This window comes from Baudoinia panamericana (genome assembly GCF_000338955.1).
Source record: "Baudoinia panamericana UAMH 10762 unplaced genomic scaffold BAUCOscaffold_6, whole genome shotgun sequence".
In the NCBI taxonomy this organism is placed as follows: Eukaryota; Fungi; Ascomycota; class Dothideomycetes; order Mycosphaerellales; family Teratosphaeriaceae; genus Baudoinia; species Baudoinia panamericana.
The window spans coordinates 1174648-1189847 of record NW_006911262.1 but is presented as its reverse complement, the minus strand read 5'-3'; the positions used below and the strand labels follow the sequence as shown (position 1 = coordinate 1189847).

The 15200-nt window shown below is 54.4% G+C and overlaps 7 protein-coding genes across 7 annotated transcripts; 3 read left to right on the top strand and 4 right to left on the bottom strand.

Annotated features, from left to right (window-relative positions):
- The first annotated feature begins 66 nt into the window (after positions 1 to 66).
- Positions 67 to 1215, top strand: BAUCODRAFT_487092 (uncharacterized protein). The gene is made up of 3 exons (XM_007678461.1): positions 67 to 291; positions 348 to 831; positions 897 to 1215. Exons 1-3 carry the CDS (start codon positions 271 to 273, stop codon positions 1028 to 1030), a joined length of 639 nt encoding a protein of 212 aa, XP_007676651.1. The 5' UTR covers positions 67 to 270; the 3' UTR covers positions 1031 to 1215.
- A 184-nt stretch (positions 1216 to 1399) lies between these two features.
- Positions 1400 to 4417, bottom strand: BAUCODRAFT_24433 (uncharacterized protein; the record flags this gene model as incomplete). The annotated part of the gene is made up of 8 exons (XM_007677815.1): positions 1400 to 1761; positions 1810 to 1901; positions 1949 to 2069; positions 2181 to 2548; positions 2609 to 3295; positions 3348 to 3847; positions 3898 to 3950; positions 4000 to 4417. The coding sequence occupies 8 exons, from the start codon at positions 4415 to 4417 to the stop codon at positions 1400 to 1402; spliced, it is 2601 nt and encodes an 866-aa protein (XP_007676005.1).
- A 746-nt stretch (positions 4418 to 5163) lies between these two features.
- On the top strand, positions 5164 to 5682 carry BAUCODRAFT_148281 (uncharacterized protein; the record flags this gene model as incomplete). Its single annotated transcript, XM_007678460.1, has 2 exons — positions 5164 to 5177; positions 5229 to 5682. The coding sequence occupies 2 exons, from the start codon at positions 5164 to 5166 to the stop codon at positions 5680 to 5682; spliced, it is 468 nt and encodes a 155-aa protein (XP_007676650.1).
- Positions 5683 to 6057: 375 nt separating this feature from the next.
- BAUCODRAFT_34107 (uncharacterized protein) lies at positions 6058 to 9554 on the top strand. The gene is made up of 4 exons (XM_007677962.1): positions 6058 to 7164; positions 7216 to 7272; positions 7512 to 7526; positions 7590 to 9554. Exons 1-4 carry the CDS (start codon positions 6082 to 6084, stop codon positions 9366 to 9368), a joined length of 2934 nt encoding a protein of 977 aa, XP_007676152.1. The 5' UTR covers positions 6058 to 6081; the 3' UTR covers positions 9369 to 9554.
- On the bottom strand, positions 9535 to 10107 carry BAUCODRAFT_34106 (uncharacterized protein). The gene is made up of 2 exons (XM_007677961.1): positions 10023 to 10107; positions 9535 to 9974 (listed from the first exon to the last, which is right to left on the bottom strand). Exons 1-2 carry the CDS (start codon positions 10072 to 10074, stop codon positions 9601 to 9603), a joined length of 426 nt encoding a protein of 141 aa, XP_007676151.1. The 5' UTR covers positions 10075 to 10107; the 3' UTR covers positions 9535 to 9600.
- A 200-nt stretch (positions 10108 to 10307) lies between these two features.
- On the bottom strand, positions 10308 to 11912 carry BAUCODRAFT_34099 (uncharacterized protein). Its single transcript, XM_007677960.1, has 4 exons — positions 11738 to 11912; positions 11450 to 11683; positions 10449 to 11395; positions 10308 to 10393 (listed from the first exon to the last, which is right to left on the bottom strand). The coding sequence occupies exons 1-3, from the start codon at positions 11806 to 11808 to the stop codon at positions 10648 to 10650; spliced, it is 1053 nt and encodes a 350-aa protein (XP_007676150.1). The 5' UTR covers positions 11809 to 11912; the 3' UTR covers positions 10308 to 10393; positions 10449 to 10647.
- A 292-nt stretch (positions 11913 to 12204) lies between these two features.
- Positions 12205 to 14858, bottom strand: BAUCODRAFT_486997 (uncharacterized protein). The gene is made up of 2 exons (XM_007678459.1): positions 14489 to 14858; positions 12205 to 14422 (listed from the first exon to the last, which is right to left on the bottom strand). Exons 1-2 carry the CDS (start codon positions 14606 to 14608, stop codon positions 12266 to 12268), a joined length of 2277 nt encoding a protein of 758 aa, XP_007676649.1. The 5' UTR covers positions 14609 to 14858; the 3' UTR covers positions 12205 to 12265.
- Between the last annotated feature and the right edge of the window lie 342 nt (positions 14859 to 15200).

Here is a 15200-nt window from a genome sequence, read left to right as displayed (position 1 = left end):
GCCACCAGACTCTGTCAGGCTTGGACGCAGCCTGAGGACAAAGTCTGGTGGTGGGTTGAACGACGTATATCTGCAGGTAGCGGCGACTGAGGTGTCGCGAACGAGGAACGCATCACGTGCTTCAATGAGGGGCTAGTCCTTTTGACTTCGCAGGGTCTCCGTCAGGGCAAGGCAGGGCAGCACCAACTCCATCAAACTGGAGCGCGCAAGCAGACACGACGCTTCCACTGCGCACTAGTAGACTATTGTCGCCAATCCACACAGCTCGACATGGCGAACGATGAGTACGACGTACGTACCGCGGGCATTCACATCGCTCACACCGTACTGATCGCAGATATGAGTAGTACCTGTTCAAGGTTGTTCTGATAGGCGACAGCGGTGTCGGCAAATCCAACCTACTCTCTAGATTCACCCGCAATGAGTTCAACCTCGACAGCAAGTCCACGATCGGCGTAGAGTTCGCCACCCGCAGCATTCAAGTCGACACCAAAACCATCAAGGCGCAGATCTGGGATACGGCAGGTCAAGAGCGCTACCGCGCCATTACTTCAGCATACTACCGCGGCGCTGTGGGCGCACTGCTCGTCTACGACATCTCAAAGCACCAGACGTACGAGAACGTGACGAGGTGGTTGAAGGAGCTGCGCGATCATGCGGACAACAACATCGTGATTATGTTGGTGGGCAACAAGAGTGATTTGAGGCATTTGCGGGCGGTGCCGACGGAGGAGGCGAAGGAGTTCGCGAGTCAGAATGGCTTGTCGTTCATTGAGACGTCGGCGTTGGATGCGAGCAATGTTGAGCTGGCATTCCAGAATGAGTTGACAGGTATGTTGCTTCGCACGGTCACATGCTGGTCGTGTTGTTATGTGGTCACTGACACCGCCACGCAGAGATCTACCGAATCGTGTCCTCAAAGGCAATTGAGCAGGGCGAGCCATCGCAAGGCCCAGGCCAAGGCACCTCTATTCCACTTGGACCGTCTCACCCACCCGGCGACGCTTCAAAGAAGGGGCAGTGCTGTTAGTAGGAATCAGCGCTAAGCCTCCGAAGAGCAGAAGCGAATTTGGAGACAGGGGCTATTGAGCGCTTCGAGATAGGCACGCAGTCATACAACCTTGCACGGCGCGCAGGCAGCGGGCGTTGAGGCGCCCATGGATTGCACGATCATGCTGCAGATGCGGGATATCATGAAGAACTCTTTTTACATGCTTTATATGGTCTTTAAAAAGCCGCAGATCCAACCTGCTCCATGCGCGGAGCACAGGTGCTATGGGACGTACTGCCCTCACGCCGTCACAGCAAAACTCCGCTGTCCGCTTTCCGGTTCGCGCCGTAGGTAATCCCTACCGCTCCGTCCGCGCCCGTTGTGCTGTATTTGCTTTCTCCACGACGATCAGTCGTCAGAGCTAATCGCTCCTCTACTGTCATACTTCTTCTTCAGAGCCGCCAGGTCCCTGCTGATCGCGGCGAAACGAGGATTCGCACGCAGCAAGAATTTCTGGACTTTCTCTCTCGCCGCCATTTCAGAGAAGTTGAAGTCCGTGAAGTGTGGCCTTCTGATCATAAGATCGGTTTGGTCAACGATGTTCTGCATAATGCCGTCGATCTGGTTCGCCAGGGCGCTGATGTGCTGGCTCGCGGCTTGCCCGACTTCGAGGTGCGTTCGCTTAGAAAGGACAATGAATGGCGAGTTTGGCGGTGGACTCTCTAGATGCGAAGTAAGCTCGGAGATCCATCTGGCCTTGGAGCCGGGACCTACTAGGAGTGTCAGTGAAACCAGACTTGATGGACGAACAGGCATACCGGTGATGGCTCTGCAGTCATCGTAGGCTTGACGCATAGCTTTCGTGAAATAGCCGGTAGGTGATTCTCTGGTAGCATCGATCAGGATGTTCCTGCCCGCGTTAGTGGTAAGGATGTCGATAGATGTGGTAGTACATACTTGAATTCAGTCCACATGGCTTCTTGATACGCTCGGACTTTGGTGAAGATGCCTCCCACGCTTGCGTCAATGGCCTCCTCGAAGATGCCAAGAGGTAGTGCGATGGCCAAGGGATGCTCTTCTAAAGGATTAGCACATGACGCGGTGCGGGCAACATTGAGATGGGCCTACGCTTGAGCTCGTCGAGAACCTTGCGGACTTCTTTCACCAGAACCACCTCGACATCTTTAACCAGCGTGTTGCTTTTCCCGGATAAAGCTTGGCCATTCGAAGCGCAGGGTGTCCGAGGAGCCGGCGGAGAAACGCTCATTCCATGACTGCTGTGGGCGCACTCTGGTACCATAGTTGCCATTTCTACGCAAGAAAGCTGCGAGGCTGGAGTGGTGCCAAGTCGTAATATCGCACAGTACGTCTCTGGCAACGGTGACAAAGCTTTGTAAGCCTTCGTATACCGGGTCGTTAATGCTGTGGTCGGTCTGCTTGGCGAGGTTCTTCACCAATGTCTTCAGTAGAGTGTCCACGATATATCGCGGCCTTTGGACAATGCTCATCAACTCTTCCCGGTCTTCGGCGTAAGCCTGGTTCGCCCAAAGGTCGAGACTCTTAAGAAAGACCGCGACATCATGCTGAATGAAGTCTTCCAGACTCTGGAGGATCTACGGCGCAGCGATGTGGAGGGCATGATTGCGAAGAGCAGGGATGCCAGTATCTGCGACGATCAGTTGTCCACCTTGCACTTCGTCTCCACTCTTCGCAGCCGCGTAATGCACGTTTGAGACGGGAAAGACGTGCAGCACCTTGCCTTTCGGCAGGTACTTTGCCTTGTCCTGTTGAATGCCGTTGATGACACTCTTGTTCCGCGCCAAGACCAGGAGACTGAAGCATCGGTTGTCAAGGCCACGCTGTTCCTCCCGCAAGCTCTCAATGTCAGCCAAGAGCTGATTCTTTCGCTGCGTTTGGCTTGCCGACAGCTGTTTTCGATGGTGCTGTAAACGCTTTATGCGAAATTCAACCGTATCGCGGTCCGCTTTCACCTTCGTGTATGTGTTCTTTTCCTCTTCTGTCATCTGAAGATTGTTTGGCAGATAAACATGATCGATGTTCTCATCTGCCTTTGTCGCAACAACGTCAATGTTGCCCTCAAACGGTACGCCGTACGTCTGAAGTGCATCGCTCAAGCATGTATCGGTTTTGATACGGCCAATACGAGCGACAACCCAAAGACGTCCGCAATTCTTGATCTGGTTCAGAGTTGCATTTACCCGGACCTGATGCACATCCATGATGTCAGGGAAGTCGGCGATGGTGAAATAATCGAGGATGCGGGAGCCGTTGCGAATGCCAATTCTGTTGATGGATGGGTTAGATGCGAAATCGGAAGGGTGTTGAAAGTACTTACATGACTTGCTTCACAAGCGGCCAGCGGGCAGGCCGCTTGAAGTCGTGGGTCTCGGTCAACAGAGCGTCGAGCTGTCCGCGAAGCTCGTCAACAGTGTTCGCGACGTAGGCTTGAGCGTAACTATCATCGATATGATTGGCTTTGTAGATGGCTTCTTTAATGTTCCTCACGTAGAGGGCCAGTTGACTCTCACGACTGCTTTTCGGGTCAGCCAGGCCATCAAGCACCTTCCTTGCTTGAGCTTCATCCCAACAGAATAGCGCCCGAAAAGTCGAAAGGCAAGTTGCTGCGTGGCGCTCATGCTCTTGCTCAACGTCTTTCGTCCAGCTTTTATGACCGTGCAGCGTCCAAACCTCCCACGCCTCGACGCACCCAGTCAGGAGCTCAGTGATGGCGGCGGCGTCCAAGTGTATGATTTCTGCGGAGTAGCCTCTGGTTTGTTGCGGACCGGCCCTCTTGTATATTGTTGGCACCAGCGTGCAACTCTCGCCCGCATCAAGCTAAAGCACCGTCAGGAGTGAAAATTTATCACACGCGCTTTATCGCTTACGGCTTTGGCGATGTTTGGTTGGTCTAGTATAGAGCACACCAGCGAACTCTTACCTGTATCAAAGTCAGTAGAAATTACGCAGCTTGGTTCGAGCTACTTCACCCGAGCCTGTCTCTCCAAGCAGACCAATCATCTGTTTCTCCAGCTTTGGGATGCTCGTAAGCGAAGTGGCCGCGGCTTTCAAGCGCGCAGCAGCTGGTGTGTTACATGACAGCTTGGAAAGTTCTTGAGCTGCTTCTGCGGCAAAGGCTTCGAGATCGCGCTTGACATTGGTGAACCTTAGATCGAACGCGGCACAGCGAGGCAAAGGCTCTTGCGTCTCACTGTAAGCTGCCTCGTGGTCCTCAAATGAGTCCAATCCGATGTTAGTAAGACCGTCATTGTTCTTCTCCACCTCGGCATCTTCGCCGCCGGTAATGGAGCTCGAAGCGGGAAGCTGAAGTCTCTGCTCGTTGATGGCGTTGTCACCGCTACCAGTCTTTCTGCGCTTGTCTGGCGGACCTTCTGAGTCGGAAGCCATAACGCTGGATCAGAAACTCTTGAGGCCCAGAGTGAGCATGTATTGCCCTGTGTCAACCTACCAAGGTATGAGGTCGAGAAATAGTATGAAAGAGAAGGAAACTACGGAAGCGAGAGAGATTGCCGTAGAAAATCAGCGTTCTATTGCGCGGAAGCACGTGAAGACGCTAGTGCTGCGAGACCACATGACCCTTGGTTTCCGCATGGAGGAAGTGAAGTGAAGTGAAGCCTGCCAAACGCGCACGTGAGCGCTCCATTTAGTCCAATTAGAGCGTCTGATTTCTCTCGCAGCAGAACGTAGATGCGGAGCGTATAGATGGCTCCCAGTGCAATGAAGCTTTACCTGGTCGTTTCTCCATTAGTCTACTCCGTGTTTCTTTCCGTTGGGGCGCTCTTTTCTGACAGGTCTGGTAGCATTCCCAAGCACACCTCGGGTGTGATGCTGAGTGCGGCATTGTGTCACACATCGAGGAGCGCGGCTCAGGCTTGTAGCTGACTCCAGTGAAAAGATGTGTACGAAGCGAATGCCTGAAGTGAGGTTGAGCATTTGTCTGTGCATCGGCCGAAGTTTCCCCGAGGCTTCCATTCGCCAAGATCACCCCAAGCGCATCAGCGTTCATTATCGAAGCATACGACCACCTCGCAAGCGGTGCATATTGCTAGGAACCATGACGCAGCGATCATAGGTTCTTCAATGCATTGCGCGGACGGTTAGCGCCATCCGGAGGGCACTTCACCCACTTCACAATGTTCTGCTTAAGGTTCGTATATCCTTCCACCATTCCACGTCGCCCATCACTGATGTCTGGCAGAGCATGGGTCCTCACCCTCATCTTCCTCACCAATGCCGCACCAATTTACATCGCTCTCTTCCTGACCGCGACGTACCTTCTCCAGCGACCCTGCGTCTACTGCAGCATCCTCCTCTTCGTCCTGGTGTTCTCGCTCTTCGATTTCCAAGTAGACTGGTTTGAGCCTCGATGGCGACCTTCTCAGGAGCAGCTCACCTCGGTGTCAGAGGCTTTGTCGGGGCTTATTAGCGGTAATGCGACGGTGACGGATGCGATTGTCGAGACAGCGAGCTTGGCGGTCTCTGCGATCAATGGCACGGGCGGCAGTATCGCTAGCGCTGCTATGGAAGGCGTCAAGAGACGGCTTAGTGGAGGCCACACAAGCCCAGCGACTACTGGCTTTGAGTGGCTAAGAGGTATACTGGAGAAGAAACAGTTCCGGATTCCGTGTGTGGATGTCGTTGTACGGTTATGAGGAGATGCATAGGTTTTGGGGATTTCAATGTTGCGACTACGAAGCTCTGCGTGCAGTGGTAGCATTGACTGGCGCATTCGGCATTGATTAGTTCACGGACTACCCTGGGTATGCATGACAAGAAGGATGCATTGGCGTGGCTTTAGAAGCCTATGGTGGTTATCATGGGCTGCTATCATGGCCGGAGCTCAAGTCTACACGTGTCCTAAGGACGCTGTACATCCTCTCGCAAGACCCAAACATAATTATTCTCATCACGGTTCAAGCTTCCCTTGCCTCGGCTTTAGAGCTTGGACCATTTGCGTGAGATTACTTGATCCATCTTCATGCAAGCCCTCAGTTCCTGCATCTATCGTGCCTTCCTAATCTGATTTAGCATTTGCTCGCGTGACCTGCTGCATGTCCGTGTCCCGCAGCACTCGGCTGCTTACTGCGTCGTACCGAGTGGGGCGGAGCGGGGCGCGACTGCACAGTCAAGATCGCTTCCACAGCTTGAAGACACCATCTTCCACACAAGCTCTCTTACCCAAGCCACGCCCACTCCATATTACTGCTTCCATCGGCTTCACGACGTCGAACTCGTCGCAACGAACCAGTAATCATAGAACTTCTTCTGCCCTTGCACTTAGGACCTCTCAACGACGCCATTGCTCATCGACCGCCTCGAGTCGTCTCGTCAGGATGTCGTCCGATCGCGAGGTCCTTCCCACGTCTGTGAAGCCTTCCAACTACGCCATCTCTCTTTTCGACCTTCAACCTGGTGAACCATGGACGTACCAGGGCAGCCTTACCATCGACCTCGAAATTAAGGAACCTACCAAGTCCATCGTTCTAAACGCCCACGAGCTCAAGGTCCACTCTGTCGAGATCTCGTCGGAATCAGGCAAGACCGCATCGTCAGTAAAAGCCTCAAACATCGACTATGACACGAAGAATCAACGATGCACCTTCACCTTCGACCAAGAGCTTCCGCAGAGCCCGAAAGCGGTGCTCTCCATAGCATTCGAGGGCACGATGAACAACCACATGGCCGGCTTCTATCGATCAAAGTACAAGCCTGCTGCTCCTGCTGCGGCGGGTGTTGCGAAGGATGCCGAGAACCACTATATGTTCTCCACTCAATTCGAGTCGTCCGATGCTAGGCGAGCGTTTCCATGCTTCGACGAGCCGAACGTGAAGGCCACCTTCGACTTCGAGGTCGAGATACCCGAGGACTTGGTCGCATTAAGCAACATGCCAGAGAAGGAAGTCAAAAAGAGCAAGAAGAGCGGGCACAAGGTGGTCAGCTTTGACCGGACACCAATTATGTCGACATACTTGCTAGCTTGGGCATTCGGAGACTTCGAGTACGTCGAAGACTTCACGCGGCGGAAGTACAATGGAAAGAATTTGCCCGTGCGGGTGTACACGACGAGGGGGTTGAAAGACCAGGGACGCTTGGCGCTCGATTCTGCGCACAAGATTGTCGACTACTATTCAGAGGTGGGTGTTAATTTGAGCAAGACGGGCAATGTGGTGCTGACGAGGAGACAGATCTTCCAAATAGAGTATCCTTTGCCGAAAGCTGATTTGCTTGCTGTACATGAATTTGTAGGTCCCTCTCATCGTTGCTCAACCGTAGTTGGGCTGACGGCCTCTTTAGGCCATCATAAGTCTCCCCTTGTCATCATGCCAGTTCCGTGACCACATCACGCATATACCATCGTTAGCATTGATCACATCCTCAGCACCTGTTCACATTGTCTGACGGACTTGTCTTCTTTTTTTGCTTTACATTCACACGAAGTCCTTGTTTCGTGAAAGATTGAAGCTAACCGGTGTGTCTCTAGTCTCACGGCGCAATGGTACGGCATTCCACCCAACACTTTTCTAACCTAGACTGTGGCTGACATACAGGTTTCGCGTAGGAGAACTGGGGCCTTGTAACATACCGAACCACAGCAGTACTCTTCGACGAGTACGCTTCGGATCAGAAGTACCGGAACCGCGTCGTTTACGTAGTGGCTCACGAGCTGGCACACCAATGGTTCGGCAATTTGGTCACCATGGACTGGTGGAACGACTTGTGGCTTAATGAAGGCTTTGCTACTTGGGTCGGATGGCTTGCGACTGACCATCTGTACCCGGACTGGAACGTCTGGGGTCAATTCGTCACGGAAAGCATGCAGACGGCGTTTCAGCTTGATTCACTACGGACCAGTCACCCTATTGAGGTGCCGCTCAGGAACGCATTGCAGGTCGATCAGGTGTTTGATGCTATCTCATACCTGAAAGGCTGCTCCGTTATTCGCATGCTGGCAGCGTACCTTGGTGAGAAGACCTTCCTGGAGGGCGTTGCAGCCTACCTCAAGACACACAAGTACGGCAACGCGCAGACTGACGATCTCTGGGCTGCGCTGTCGAAAGCTTCTGGCCAAGATGTCAAGGCGCTCATGGATCCGTGGATACGAAAGATCGGGTTTCCGGTAGTTACTGTAGCAGAAGAGCCGGGCCAGATCAGTGTGAAGCAATCTCGCTTCCTCTCCTCAGGCGAAGTGCAGCCGGATGAAGACAAGACGGTTTGGTGGATTCCAGTGGGCTTGAAGACAGGTCCCAACGCCACCGATGCGCAGCGTGAGCCACTTACGACGAAGGAAGATACCTATCGCGACATCGACACCAGCTTCTACAAGCTCAATGCGAACCAGACCGGCTTCTACCGAACCAACCTACCGCCACAGCGGCTAGTCGAGCTAAGCAAGGCGCTGGACAAGCTGTCAGTGACCGACAAGATCGGCCTCATTGGCGACGCTGCCGCTATGGCTGCCGCGGGCGAAGGTAAGACGTCCGCCGTCTTGGCATTTATGGAAGGCTTCACCACGGAGGAGAACTACCTCGTCTGGTCGGAGGTGCTTTCCAGCCTAGGCAAGATCCGCTCAATCTTCTCTTCAGATGAGGAAGTGTCGGCAGGCCTGCGCAACTTCACGCTCAAGCTCGTCACATCCGCCACTGACAAGATTGGCTGGAGCTTCGGACCCCATGACGACTACCTTCTCGGGCAGCTACGCGCTCTGCTGATTACCACAGCTGGCGTGACCGGACACGAAGCCACCATCAACGAGGCAATGAAGCAGTTTAAGGCATACATGAGCGGCGACAAGCAGGCGATCCATCCATCGCTGCGCGCAGCCGTCTTCAGGATTGCCATCAGACACGGCGGCGCGGAGACGTACAAAGCCGTGCAGAACGAGTTCCTCAACACCACCTCCATTGACGGCAAGGAGATTACACTGCAATCAATGGGCCAGGTCCAGACCCCAGATCTAGCCGAAGACTACCTTGCCTTCGCCTTCAGCGGCAAGGTCGCCACGCAAGACGTGCACTCAGTGGGTGGCTCATTGGCAAACAACAGCAAAGTCCGGGACGCAGTCTGGACGTACATCAAAGCTAACTGGGACATGATCCGAGATAAACTCAGCGGTAATATGGTGGTGCTTGAGCGCTTCTTGAGGATCAGTCTGCAGAAGTTTGCCAGCTTTGAGGTGGAGAAGGATATTGAGCGGTTCTTTGCGGATAAGGATAAGGAGGGGTTTGATAGAGGGTTGTCGGTGGTTAGTGATACGGTGAAGGGGAATGCGAAGTACAGGGAGCGCGATATGGCGGTCCTAAAGGAGTGGCTTAGCGCGCATGGGTATATGAAGCGATAGGTAGACCGTGCGGCTTCGAAGCACTTTACAGATAGGTAAACATCTAGCTAACCCCACCTACGAGATGTACACAGCGAGGCCCGCGGACCCGACGCAAGACCGTTCCATCACTCCAGAGTGATGGATATTTGGTATAGTGAGGTCGAGGAAGTGACGTCGTTGATCTGCCGGCATGAAAGACAGTTCCTGCCCAAGCACGAAGTGCAGGAGCGCCAGTGGGTACAGACATGGATCACTTCGCTTTGGCAGGTCCTACCGACCCGCGACTACCGGAGCTGGAGATGGCCTGCTGTCCGCCAGAAGCCTGAGCCTGTACCTGGGCCGATGACGCAACTGCTGGCGTAGGTGGTGGCGGCTGTAAGGATGGCACGATAGGCCCGGTCGATGCTCCGTTTCCGCTGGTCTCCAGAATCGGTACAAATATCTGTCTCCTCAGACTGACATCAAAGATAGTCTCCATGCCCTCGGTCTCCCGGATCTCAAATGCCAAACCTGCAGGCACCTTCTCCACAAACAGGTCACCTCCTCGACTCAGCATCATGCGGTCAATGCCATAACGCTGCTTGGCTTCGCGACGAAAGTCGGCGATGATCTCGTCCAGTCTTTCTACCTATTGTCAATGGCTGCGCATCATGAAGATCTGATTCAGCGTACCATGCGACAGCCGCTTCTCAATCCCTTCGACTAGCGGCGCGTAGGTGAGCATCCATGCCAGAAAAGCCTCATTGGTGTGATGTGGTGCCCAGCTGACCCAGCCTGCGCCGTGGCCGGGCGAGAAAAGGATCTTGATCGGTTTGGTAGGGCGGAAGACAGGGTTGTACGCTGCCTCCATCCCGATGTGCAGCGAAGGGTCCTCTGGCTTGTCCGAGTTGCGCATGTCGGTACTGCTTCTGCATAGGCTCGTGGGTGGCGATAGGCGGAGGCGGATTAAGGTGCGAGAATAGTACTAGCATTGCAGGTCGGATGTAGTGTTCGGATGGGGTCGTCTTCGGCTACGTCGGAAGCGTAGTGAGGGTAAGAGCAGAGTAGGTGGGCAACATTCGGCGTGGTTGCCAGAACGGACGACTGAAAACGTGCCAGGTTCGAAGCCAAAGAAGACGAAGGCTAAGACACGCTTGCCAGAATCGTTCTGCAGCTGCGTAACACCAACAGCCCCGTGCGCTCAACCTCCCTGTCAAGCATGCATGAAATAAATCATTAGTTACGCCATCAGTCGTACCTGCATACAACATCAATCTTCTCACAAGTGACCTCGAGCTCCGTATCGTCTTTTGTAGTCCTACACTTTGCGTTGAGCAGCCTCATACAGACTTGCAAGAATACAAACACCGCAACCAATGATCACACCCTGGTACCCACCAAACATAGCATTGCGGACTGTGAGAACATTGTCTGCGCCCACAGCTCCACTCATGAAATCCTGCCCGTACACAACCCAAGTAAGCAGCGCTTTAACGACATTAAACGTAAGCGGATCGATTGGATATCGCGCAATGCTGACTCTGGCCCCGTGACGCTTGACATCTTTAACGGTAAGGTTGCAGAAGTAAGCCAGCGTCGCTGGAATGAAGATCGAAGTGGTCGCATAGAGCAGTGTTGGTAGCCAGAAGTTCGCGGTCAGAAGCTGGAACAGGTCTGAGAAGTAGATCGGTATCGCCGGTGCACCAAAGCCTCGGACAGCTGTAATCTCGGTGATGTAGATTTTGGGCAAGACAGCTGTCTGCAGTGCGTACGCTTCTACTAATTGGATGGCCGTTTGGATGCCGGTGACCGACGAGCAGATCTCGCGCAGACTGTCAATGGCTCTCGGTATGCCCGAAACGCTGATCGCGTCGTTGATGCCGGCGAAGATCTGGGAGGATTCGTATTCAGCCAGGTCCGCAACATCGGCCGGTGATGGAGGAAGCTGTTGGGTTTGTCGTCGTGGACGGCCTGGTGTGCGCTTGGTGGTCGTGCTTGTCGGTACAGGAGAGACATGGTTAGGCTGATTACTGGAGCCAGCGAGGGGCATGTGTTCATGGTCGTCGCTAACACTTCATTTAGCATGACGATCGGCTTGTTGTCGACTATTGCTTGCGTACTCAAGCTCCTGCTTGACCTTCGTTGCCCGCCTCCCTCGTCCCTTGACGACACTCTTCACCTCAGCATCGTCTGCCGTCATGTCGACGGTCGCACTACTCGACCGCGCCTTGTACGGCGTACGCCGACTGCCATAGTACTGCTCGAAAGCGGAGTTGTGCGCCAGTTGTGTCGCATTCTGTCGCAGGTACGCGTCAAGGGAGTCGACTATGTCTTCTTTCAACTGGTTGCCGTCCCTATGTATATCGTCAGTGTCTGCTGAGTCTGTTTGCGATTGCAAAGAAACACACTGTACTAGGCCTGCTTCACGCGACAAATCCAGAAGCGTCTGTTTGCGCTGTCGGTTGAGCCACGAAGCCATCTGAGGTCGACGGAATGCGATTCGACTTAAACTGTGGTCGCCTATAGTACGCGATCACAAATAGGCCACATAGCAATGGTTTCTTAGTGGGCGCAAAATGTTCAATCGTGCATGCATTGTCAACAACCTTGCAGTAAACAACGCGGTCGGCAGAAGCCGCCGAGTTGGCGGCCGAGCCGCACGCTTCTGAGAAGTCCAGGCTGCGTCAAAACAATCCCGCACTGAAACACAGCAGTAAGCGCATGCAGTATTACAACAGTAGTGTACATAGTAGTCGGCTCAAGCAACAGGTCAGTGATAGAGCAGCGATCAGCAAGAATGCAAGCACGCATTAGCAAATCGCTTAGTGTCAGCAAAGACGGCAGCCGCATCCGTCAACAGGTACCTCCTGCGTACAGTACAATACCACGCGTTAACATTTCCTCTACCTCGCCCAACCTCAGCCGCATCTGCGGCCTTACCGATACCCGCCCTGCCCACTGTGAGGCAGGCTGAACCCGAAAGTCGGCACAGCCGGCGGCGTAGCAACCGCCACAGGCTCCTGCCTTGCCAACCTCTCATACCCATAACTCTCCATCTGCATCGGCTGCACGCCCGCGCCCGTAATACCACTATACCCACCACCATACGCCGCGCCGGCTGGCTCGCGGTCATAGTCATGCTGCTGCTTCTTACCACCGCCGCCACCACCACCATGCCTCTTATCCTCCTTCTGCCTTTTGTTCGACGGCGGTCCAGCTTCCGGCATGACGCGCTTGCTCATCGCCTTGCTGCTAACCCCGGCGCCGATTTCGATGTCCGGCTCTTCGAGCACCATGCCGCCTTCTAAAGCCTTACCGCCCGTGCCGCCATATTCGGCAGTCATGAGCCATTTGATATCGGCTTCAGTGAGCTTGTGGATGGGGATGATGCTCTCACCTCGCTGGTAGTCACAGCATTCGCGCGGTCCGAAGCCAACACCCCACTTAGTCTGCCGGGCGATGCTCATGACTTCGCGATCGTTGCGGTTCTGGAGGTCTTCCATTCCCGCCTTGGCGCTGAGAGCGTAGTTGCGGGTGGTCATCTTGACGAAGGCGTGACGCTTGTCCCGATTTGCGATGCACGTCTGTACGCGGCCGAAGCGCTCGAAGAGGGTTTGGATCTCTTGCTGGCTTCCGCTTGCGCCACCGACAAAGAGCGTCCGTGACAGTACCTTGATGTTCTCCGGCGGCAGCGAATTGTCAATTGCAATGTATTTGGGTTGCATCGGCATGCCGTTCATTGCGACGGGCAATGGGCTGTCACGCATGGGCAGATCTCGCATTGACTGGATGGGTGAGCGCTGCCTGTAGCGCCCACGATTGTTGCCACCATTATTGGCACGCATGGCACGCTCCTCCTCGGCCTTCTTCTTCGCGGCAATCTCTTCGTACGTGCCGTATACAGGACTAGCCCTACCTCGGCCGCGTTCTGGGCTACGGCTTCTACGCCTATCATACCCGGACTGGTTACTTGGCGGTTGCGACTCATTGAGAGCTTCTAAGATAGGTCCCCACTGATCCATCGGTAGGCCTCGCTTCTGCAGGTCTTGAAGCAGACTGAGAGCCATTACAAGCTTACTTTGATCATTCAGTATGTTTGGAGGTAGAATACCACGCAATGGAGCCAATGGATCAGCGGCAGCGGGTGGCTGCGGTGGTGGAGGAGCCGCAGCATACTGAGGTGGTATTGATGGCGGAGGCTGCGGTAAAACGTTCGGAAAGCCTTGAGGCAGCTGAAAGCCCGGGAAAGACAGTGGTGCCGGCGCCGGAGGGGCAGAGAAAGCTGGCGTCTGAGTCTGCGGCAGTGGTGGCTGTTGGAAGCCTGCAGGTATACCGTTCTGAAAGAGGGCAGCAACGTTCGGAGGCAGCTGTTGAGAAGCAATATTCGGCACTGGCGCTGAGGGCTGCTGGAATGGCTGACTTTGCGGCGGCACGGACTGCTGAGGTATGGCACTAGCAAGCGCAGCGAGTATACTGTTAACGTCCTGTGGCGGCTGCGAAGCCGCTGGCTGCTGCACGACCTGTTGTTGGGGTGCTTGGGCCGTGGACGATGCCGCTGTGGTGCCGTTAGCTTGCCCTTGCTCGCCTTTTCGCGCGATCAAGCCTTGATCGTAGAGATGCTGAGGAGGGTAGCCAATCGGCGTATGAAGCGGTCTACTTGGTACGGGTGCAGTGAACTTCTCGCCTGCCGGCTTACCATTGGTCACATGGGCACCTGTGCCGTTCGCTTGCGACCCAGACTGCGCGGTCGCACCACCCAGCCGGGCTTTGAACTCGTTGAGGACCTTGGACGGAAAGGTGTTACCCTTCTCCCAAATGCTTATCACATTTGCCAGCTTCGGTTTCTGGTCTTCAGGGATACCTTTCATTATGTCGTCAAAGAAGGCAGGAAGAAGTTCAGTTACGCGCTTGACAGCCGCTGGGTAGGTGCCAGGCTCCCCGCGGCCTTCAATGTTCAGATCTTGGCCATTTTGCTTCGCCTTCTCGATCCATTGGCGTACGACACTGTCAATGACATACATGGCTCCGAGCTTGTGTGTGGCGGGCGCCTTCTTGAATGCGCGATACAGCGATTGCACGATGGTCATCTCCGCCTGTAATGTTACAACATCAGCATCGTCATATGGCCGACACAATGTACTGACTGCGGATATACTCACATGTATGTTGCTGACGCATAGTTGCGTGATGGAGCTAATCTTACCCTTGCTCGCGCCTGGCGGCTTCAACTGATTGAGAGAAGCGAGCTGCTGATCCAGCTCGGTGATTATGTTCGCCATGACTTCCAGCGACTAGCACTTCTACCCTACTGCCTTGCGGAAAGGGTTGCTACTATGGCGGATTGTCTCAGAAGCCGTGACTCCACGCCCGCACGACCTCTCGTAGAAGGGTTGATGCTACTGGCACTCGGCTAGGGGCAAAACGCACACTGCTACGGTTTGCCTAAGCGGACAATCAAAGTAGACGGCGGCCTTCCACACTGCTATAATCGCAACTGGTCACACGTGGTGGTACACACGTGCGGCGGCAAAGTGAGGCGCTTACGAGAGCGTTCACGTAGTAGTTGGTCCTAGTCTTTTGGCGTGTCTTACGCAGGACAGGCGCGGTCGGTTCCGTGCCGGTCAAGGTAACAGACAGTTGTAAGTCCTAGGTGGCAGGACTACCGTATTGCTTGGCTCTTGCGGTCGGTTGCGGTTTGGCGTTGTCGTGCCACGGTCGCAGGGTTACGGTCAGATCGAGGACAGCTAGCCTTCTATCGGAGGGTCCCTATGTACAAGCGTTCACCGCCGGCGCTTGTCTGAGTGTACGAGTGAATTACTAGCAGAGATGTGGTGAACGGTCACTCTCTGCGAGATATGATTAATCGATGAC